At 41.4% G+C, this 8,861-nt stretch overlaps 2 protein-coding genes across 2 annotated transcripts in view; both read left to right on the forward strand.

The window, feature by feature from the left end:
- LOC106806058 (COP9 signalosome complex subunit 4-like) overlaps positions 1-3,280 on the forward strand; it is a 21,393-nt gene extending 18,113 nt beyond the window's left edge. Inside the window, exons 10-11 of the mRNA XM_014807901.1 lie at positions 1,496-1,633; positions 3,023-3,280. Coding sequence (XP_014663387.1) covers positions 1,496-1,633; positions 3,023-3,103 — 219 coding nt within the window. The 3' untranslated portion in view covers positions 3,104-3,280. The remainder of the gene's footprint in view (positions 1-1,495; positions 1,634-3,022) is intronic.
- Positions 3,281-5,701: 2,421 nt separating this feature from the next.
- LOC106806067 (glyoxylate reductase/hydroxypyruvate reductase-like) overlaps positions 5,702-8,861 on the forward strand; it is a 20,634-nt gene continuing 17,474 nt past the window's right edge. The window contains exon 1 of the mRNA XM_014807913.1: positions 5,702-6,004. Within this exon, the coding sequence (XP_014663399.1) occupies positions 5,917-6,004 (88 nt within the window). The 5' untranslated portion in view covers positions 5,702-5,916. The remainder of the gene's footprint in view (positions 6,005-8,861) is intronic.

Raw genomic sequence — 8,861 nt, forward strand, 5'->3', positions numbered from 1 at the left:
TTTAATAAAATGGCAGCCTACACGCCACTCGTCAGCACTGACAGCAGTTTACAAAGAGGGATTATTGCACAAACCCTTTCTCAAATATATATTAAGTTTTCCGTAATCACATGAAAAAAATTTCTGCACATGATTATAACGATGTTCAGAAAATTGAGGATAGATTTACGAAGTTACATGATGTTTACTGGTAAGCGCCATTTTGTTGTTTACGTACGTGACTCGTTTTATGTAGACTTGTCCCGGCGTCAAACTTGCTCTGTTTGTGCTAAAGAACTGCTTGTGCTAGTACAAATACTGGGGCCGCGAACCCGTCTACGTTTCATGCAAGAACGCTACGATCTGATCGGCGATGTGCAGCGTAGTCACTTCAAGTCGACATGAGTGTTGCTACGCTGCTAATCGGCGATAAAGTAGTCGCCGATAGATAAATCGTAGGCCGACATAAGCGGGCCTTAACACTATGATTCACCACCATGACTCTGACTGATCAACTGACAAAGACATTCAAATTGTCTGAATTTTTTTATTCACTGCTGGCAGGAAAATTCTTTTTTGGCACACCACTGGACATAGCACTTTTCAAAGTCAAACATATCTTATTCTGGGCCGCTTATTCAGCTGGAGCTGGGGCTTATTCAGGTTATTTCTCAGCTGTTTTAACCAATTTATGTCTGCTAAAACCCCTCTACTGTTGTGGATGGTAGGGTCACAAACAGCTACTTTTTACAGTACCTGACGCACAATACGCACGCACGCGCACGCACGTGCGCGCGCAGTACATTATAGACAGTACTATACACACAGTATAGTTATTTACAGTAATACTAATAGTTTACAGAAGAGTTTTCACAGCACATGCATATAGGGCCTACTCTACTACTTTTGTAACTTCGGGATGCTATTGAACCAGAAAAATTAGCTGCTCATCAAAGCTGTCTATATTCCCCAGTTAGTACTTAGTACAGTTTTACTACGTTTACAGTACCTCACACACAGTACACACACAAACACACACCTACACGCACGCGCGCGCACACACACACACGTGCACGCACACGCGTAGTAAAAATCATTTGACTTTTGCCAGCGCCGTTGCCGTGCCGTGCCGTGTGTGGAGACAGGCCTTTTTTAAACCCCAGGGTTTCTTCTGAGGGAAAATTAGACAACGGTGGTAATGCCCAGTTTGGGGAAAAACGCACATGATGGATTCAAAGGCGTGCAGTAGGCACAACAGTACACGTCAGTTGAGCACTGTCGCTCTGCGGCACTTGTTAATGTGTGTTTTAGTGCAATCCTTGTTATCTCACACATATCTCTGTGATGAGCATGCCAAAAAAGTTGAATCACTGCTTAATAGCGCAATATAAACATGGAGTAAAGCTTTGAATATTGTAGTCGGTGGGTGTAAATCCACAATATTAAATATGTAAACCAAGTTCGAGGTTAGGCACTTCTGTGCACTCTACTATAATATATTCTGTCTCATCTATAGGCTGAGAAGATTGCTTCGCAGATGATTACAGAAGGACGAATGAATGGTTCCATTGATCAGCTAGATGGAATTGTTCACTTTGAGGCTCGGGAGACATTGCCTCTTTGGGACAGGCAGATAGAAAGCATTTGTCTTCAGGTATAATATAACAAATATTTCATTATGTAGTTACTAGAGTCAGTTCAGAGTAATGAAGAACAGCAGCATTGTTTACAACATTATCGTTATTTAAAACTCGGTAAAATGAGTTTTAATCTTCCTATATACCAACTTTTCTTATTAATAATCTGAAGTTTTAAAGAATATAATTTTAAAAATTAGAAGCAGCTCATGATGAAAGATTTTTGCTGTCTTCAAGTTAATTTTTAGCTTACCTTGACATCGTCAAGATGAGCTATTGCCATGGGTAGTCGTACGTCTGTCCGTCCTTCCGTCAACATTTGGCTACGGTCAACAATAACTCAGGAACCGTTTGACTCACATGTTTGAAATTGGGTATAGTTGTTACTGCTATGGGAGAGGTTTGAACGTCCTATTTTGGAGCACGCCAGTCGACGTACTTTCGAGCCACGGCAATTTTTTGGCCAAAATGGAAATTGCCATTAGTCAGTTCAGGTTCAACGGATTTTGCTCATTTTTGGTATGTGAATGAATAAGGGCTGGCCCCAAAACGTATTACAGGGGTTTTGATATTTAAAAAAATAAAATAATGCAAATTAGGTAGGTTTTGGCAATTATATAGCATATTATGTAGACACGCAGATAACAGTCTGTGGTGTCACACTCGTTTGGTTCGTTTTACAAGATTTCATTGACAATATCTTTAATGCAAAATTGGTATTTCCTCTCCACCCTGCTGATAAAACGTCTATATTAGAGTAAAGTCTTACAAAACATGTCGGAACGCAGCATAACCTATTTATTTCGAACGCCATCGCTAAGAAACATCAAAGCGGGTATAGCGCCATCTACCATCACAAATTGTGATTCATTTTGGTTTATAAATTATCATTGCGATATACAGATGGCAACCGTGTGCTACCGCCTAGAAAAACTCATACAAAGTAAACACTTCCATGCAACCAATTAACCTTTGACAAAAGTTGTGTTATGGGCAGGGAAACACCATTGTCAAGTGGTATATAGCAGCTACGTGGAATAAGCGTATCCTCTCAATCTTACACGTTACAGATCGGGAGCTCCACTTTTAGTCAGTGCCTAAATCTTAATATTATAAAAACGTTAAATGGCGATTATTTAGGTGTAACGCCATCACTCGCCCACATCTCAGACTTTCACATCTCAAACATTTATTTTCACATAAAAAATTACACATAGTTATCAAGAGTATATAATGGGAGTTCTCCCATATATACTCTTCGTTTCTATAATGTATGTCGATGGTTGTTGCTCAATTAAAACTGAATTCTTCTCACTCACTCATTTGTGTCTTTTTTTGTGGTGAGCTACAGTGTCATTGACACTTTCATTTCTTAATACCACCTATGTAATGTTTTTTCTTTTCAGGTCAACAACATCATAGAAAAAATCTCATCCACAGTTCCAGAATGGATGGCCAAAGCAATGGATGAACAGATGGTACAGTGAGGAGTTGTGAATAGTATTGTGGTGTCATCTTCTGATATGAATTGCATAGTGTGGAAAATCATGTGTACCAGAATGCTTCTAATGCAGAGAACAATTGTATGTGAATAATTTGAGCTGCATTCCTTCTGGTTTTTTGTCGTGTGAGTGTGTAATAAAAGAAATTATCTATATCTGGAATGTATTGTTCATTTCATAAGTGTTTCATGTGACATCACGATGGTTGATCATTGATGTAAGTTTGTAAAAAAAACTTTTTGGCAATACCCCTGAACCCTAATATTAATATCTTACTTTCAGTGGATTTTGCTGTCCACTCCTCTTGCTCTATAATTAGGTTTCTAGTCAAGTCAAGTTTTGCAGCTGTGCCTGTATTGTACATGATAACAGGTGTGAATAAGAACTAATAGTGTGTACCTCTGCTATATTATTTCTTTAGCACCTTTGCCCACTTCTGGTTTGGTGGTATTGACATATAAATATAGGTTTGTTATACACATGCTAAATTACGTAGTAGACTTGAAGATAGTCTGAACGAGTAGTGTAGTAGTAGTAGTAGTACTGTAAATCATTTAGTCTGAACGAGAAGCTATTGTTTGCCTATGGTACCACTCGCTATCAGAGTGAAGTTGTGTGTGGCAAAAGCGTAAGGAAAGCTTAGGTTACATATATATATAATATAAAGCACCCGCGAGGTGGCGCCGTTGGCGCGTTACAATAGATACTAATAAATTTACTTTACAACTGACAAAACTAGCGCCTCGACCAAGTTATGGCAAAATAACGCGGGTGACTTATGTTTGAGAACAATATATACATATATTCAGCAGTGAATAATAGAGATATATTGTTACAATATGGATAATATATTTGAACCTGTCCTCTGTCCCTATCATTACAACGCCCCTACCGACTATATAAGCTATCTAATCTCGCTCAGGAGATGAACTGCATTTGTAGTATGATAACTGTGTTGTGTTATTCTGAGCTATCTAAGTAACATTAGAAACATTTGGAATCGACATCTGCCCATATAGCTGTAAAACAAGACATTCCAGGAGCGTAACTAACCAATTTTGCCTGGAGGGAAAGCCCTGTACGTGGCGAGTTCTGAGAAGGCGGTTTTTACGTGCATGCAGTTCGACGCGACCTCGGCGCACGTCTAGTATTCACCATCGATAGCTTGGAGGTTAGCAGCTTTAGCTAAACACGCGTGGTAGCTTAGCATGTAGCTTCGTTGAGGCATCCTTGAGCGATAGTTGTTTGGAGTGTATTCAGTTTAAATGCTGTTAGCATATCAATAATATTTTCATGCAATAATTAAGACTGATGCAATACATTATTTGTTAATAAATCGTATTTTACAAACAGGCAAAGATGGTAATAATAGCAGGTGTGTGCGCGTATATGCGCGCGCGTATCTGTATGCGTGTGCGTGCGTGCGCCTGTGTGCGTACATATATATCAAAAGCCAATAATATATATACATATATATATATTATATATATAAACAAGAAAAGCAAAGTAGGCCTACTAGGTGAATTCATACTTCAGCCAGTTATTCGATCATTCAGTCTGTAGCTGTTATTCATCGGAGTTGGCTCTCTCTCTCTCTCTAATACACAGGCCGTAGGCTGAGCAAATTCCTAGTGGGGGGGGGGGCCAAAATTTCATGACTTTGGTGGAATGATGATGGACGGGCGCAGTTTCTTGATCGACGTCATAGTGTGGATAGGGGTGGGTCTGACACAAGGCTTTCACGGATAAGTGGCCCAAAGAATCACGTTAGCGTTATTTACGATTATTAGTTAAGCATATTTTTTTAATTTTGCTCCAAAATCTAGGGGACACCTGCACACACACACACACACACACACACACCACACACACCACACACACACACACACACACACAGCACACGCACATGCACACGCACACACACGACACACATACACACACACACACACACACACACACAACACCACACACACACACACACCTGACACACAACACACACACACACACGTGACACACCACACACACACACACAACACACACACACACCACACACACACACACACACACACACACACACACACACCCACACCACACACACTCACGCACGCACACACACACGCACGTAGCTTGCCCACTGACCGTATAGTGTATAATAACATTGTTATATTGTCTTATACATTGTATTTCTTTATATTGTGATTGTATAAACAGCTCAGTGAGCATGCCGCACTGATCTCTATATAATAATCACATATGTTATAATATATCTATGATTATATATATGATATGATATTATATTATATTATATATGATATGATATTATATGATATAATATATCTATATATATATAATCATAATATAAATATAACATAATAATATATTATAGAGATCAGTGGCATGCCGTCTGTAGCAAGCTTTGCAATGTACTGCTCTTCTCGCTAGGCGGCGCCACCATGCGTTACAAGCGTAGTGTCAAGCAAAGTGTCAAGTACAGTACAGTGTAATCGTTAGTCTGTGGTTCGATGTGTCTTTCCTTCTTGTTATATCATGGTTTACGTCGATGATACAGGTCTATTCTATATCTTGTTGATAGACAAGTAGGTTTCAATGCTTAGGGGCTACTATATCGAACCTGTATCTGTTGCACACGAGGAAATCATGCTAATAATTATTATCAGGAGATATGACATCTGCACTGTACAGTGTGTGCTGAAGAAGCGCAACTAATCGTGGGAAGTTTGGCATTCAACGCACAACGCTGTCTTCACTTCACCAACGCACAAGTGAACACAATAACAATGGAGAGTAAAACAGCAAACCTTATAAAGCCTACAGTATTCGTCACTGGTACTGTACCAAGAATTGGTGTTGAACTTCTTGAAGCAGGTAATAATAACTATAATCTTTCTAATCATTAGGATTGCTGATCACTAATTTAAATGACAATTTGCCGTGGCTTGAGTAACTCGGCAAGGTCTAATTACTCTTATAGTTATAGCTATCGCGCGCCCTAGATACGACAATGTAACCAACAAGAGTACTTGTTGTGTTACATTATTGTATCCAGGCCCTAGCTAGGATTTTTTTTTCTGTAGCCAAACAATTAGCCAGAATCAATTTTCATTAGCCAACTTGGATTCGTGTTAGCCACAACCAAAGATCGCTAGAGTGAACGGCACGAGAGCCTACGGCACTCTAGAATCTTTGGCACAACTGTAGCCTAGAATTTTATGAACACAAAAAGGCGATAAATAATTTTCTTTTTCTTTTTTTTTCCACACACTTTTATATGCATGAAGTACAAAACTACACTTATTTAATGCAAACAAACTATTATTCACCACCTGTCTATGACTGAGACACTAAAGGCCCGCTTATGTCGGCCTTACGACCTAGTCGCCGACAAGATTTGAATATCGTACGTCAAAAACCGGCCAGATCGCCGATAAAAACATCGGCGACCAAACTCGACATGAGTTCTCTTGCGATCGAAAATACGGTCGCCGACTGCGATCGCAGGAATAGAACATGTTCTATTCCTATGCGGCTGTCGGCGACAAATCGTGAGTGGCAGCCAATCACCGCAACGTGTCGAGTCACATGATTATCAAAAGTCACGTCATTAATAAATGGCAGCCTACACGCCACTCGCCAGCAGTTTACAAAGAGGGATTATTGCACAAACCCTTTCTCAAATATATATTAGTTTTCCGTAATCACATGAAAAAATTTCTGCACATTGATTATAACGATGTTCAGAAAATTGAGGATAGATTTACGAAGTTACATGATGTTACTGGTAAGCGCCATTTTGTTGTTTACGTACGTGACTCGTTTTATGTAGACTTGCGCGGCGTCAAACTTGCTCTGTTTGTGCTAAAGAACTGCTTGTGCTAGTACAAATACTGGGGCGCGGAACCCGTCTACGTTTCATGCAAGAACGCTACGATCTGATCGGCGATGTGCAGCGTAGTCACTTCAAGTCGCAGCATGAGTGTTGCTACGCTGCTAATCGGCGATAAAGTAGTCGCCGATAGATAAATCGTAGGCCGACATAAGCGGCCTTAACACTATGATTCACCACCATGGACTCGTGACTGATCAACTGACAAAGACATTCAAATTGTCTGAATTTTTTATTCACTGCTGCAGGAAAATTCTTTTTTGGCACACCACTGGACATAGCACTTTTCAAAGTCAAACATATCTTATTCTGGGCCGCTTATTCAGCTGGGGCTGGGGCTTATTCAGGTTATTTTCTCAGCTGTTTTAACCAATTTATGTCTGCTAAAACCCCTCTACTGTTGTGGATGGTAGGGTCACAAACAGTTGCTACTTTTTACAGTACCTGACGCACAATACCACGCCGCGCACCGCACGCGTGCGCGCGCAGTACATTATAGACAGTACTAACACACAGTATAGTTATTTACAGTATACTAATAGTTTACAGAAGAGTTTTCACAGCACATGCATATAGGGCCACTCTACTACTTTTGTAACTTCGGAGATGCTATTGAACCAGAAAAATTAGCTGCTCATCAAAGCTGTCTATATTCCCCAGTTAGTACTTAGTACAGTTTTACTACGTTTTACAGTACCTCACACAAAGTAGTACACACAAAACACACACCTACACGCACGCGGCGCGCACACACACACGTGCACGCACACGCGGTAGTAAAAATCCTTTGACTTTTGCCACGCGCCGTTGCCTGCGCGTGCCGTGTGTGGAGACAGGCCTTTTTTAAACCCCAGGGTTTCTTCTGAGGGAAAATTAGACACGGTGGTAATGCCAGTTTGGGGAAAAACGCACATGATGGATTCAAAGGCGTGCAGTAGCACGAATGTGGATTCTGCAGGCAGACGCAGGGGAGAGAGGTAGAGGGGTGCTGGGGGTCTCCGCCCAGCAAAATTTAAAACATTTAAATGTCTTAGGACTGCATTTGATGCACCCCGAAAATAAAATTTCACCCTTTAGTTTAAATCTTACTCTGTTAGCAGACCTACTAAGTCTCACGCTGCGCATTTCGCGGTCGACTCGCGCATCTGCGACCCATTCTCCTGCGCTCCTGCATTCTCACGCATAAGAAAAAAAAAAAAAAAAGCAGCCCCGCGACACCCCGTTACCCACGTCCGTGGCTGTGCTTGCTGGCTGGGCAGGCATTGATTGAAGTAGGGGGGGGGGGGCGAATGCACTGATTGTTACAGTCGCATGGGTGTGGTTATTGCTGTATATGTAGGGGTGGGCACCGCCCGCTGGTATGAGGGAGCGGACAGCAAAACTTTCCCGGAATCGAGGAAAAGCTGCAATCGGGAATGACACATGAGTGTGCCGGCACGCAAAAAGAAACGTTGCTGTTTCGCGATCAAATAGGATCGATGTTTGCTGGTCATGTTTATTACGGAAAATTACGTTCGTCACTTTTTCGCCAAATAAGACTTTCAATCGCCAGATTACTCATTTGTTCGCCATTGGCGAATTGGCGAGTGGGTAGCGAGGGCCCTGGTATCTAGCGCGGCCCAACGGCCGCTGAGAGGGTCTATGTCCCCCAGGGTACTGCCGGAACGTACCTGGTACTATCTAATATGCCGGACTGTACTCGCCTACTCCACTAACGAGTCTAGGGAGTCGCCTATGCCTACTCCCTAACTCTAACCCTATATAACTCTAACCCTAACCCTAACCCTAACCATATCAGATAGTTACCAGGGTACGTTCCGGTTATACGCGCGACGCTAC

This window comes from Priapulus caudatus, unplaced genomic scaffold (assembly GCF_000485595.1).
Source record: "Priapulus caudatus unplaced genomic scaffold, Priapulus_caudatus-5.0.1 Scaffold7, whole genome shotgun sequence".
Taxonomy (NCBI): Eukaryota; Metazoa; Priapulida; class Priapulimorpha; order Priapulimorphida; family Priapulidae; genus Priapulus; species Priapulus caudatus.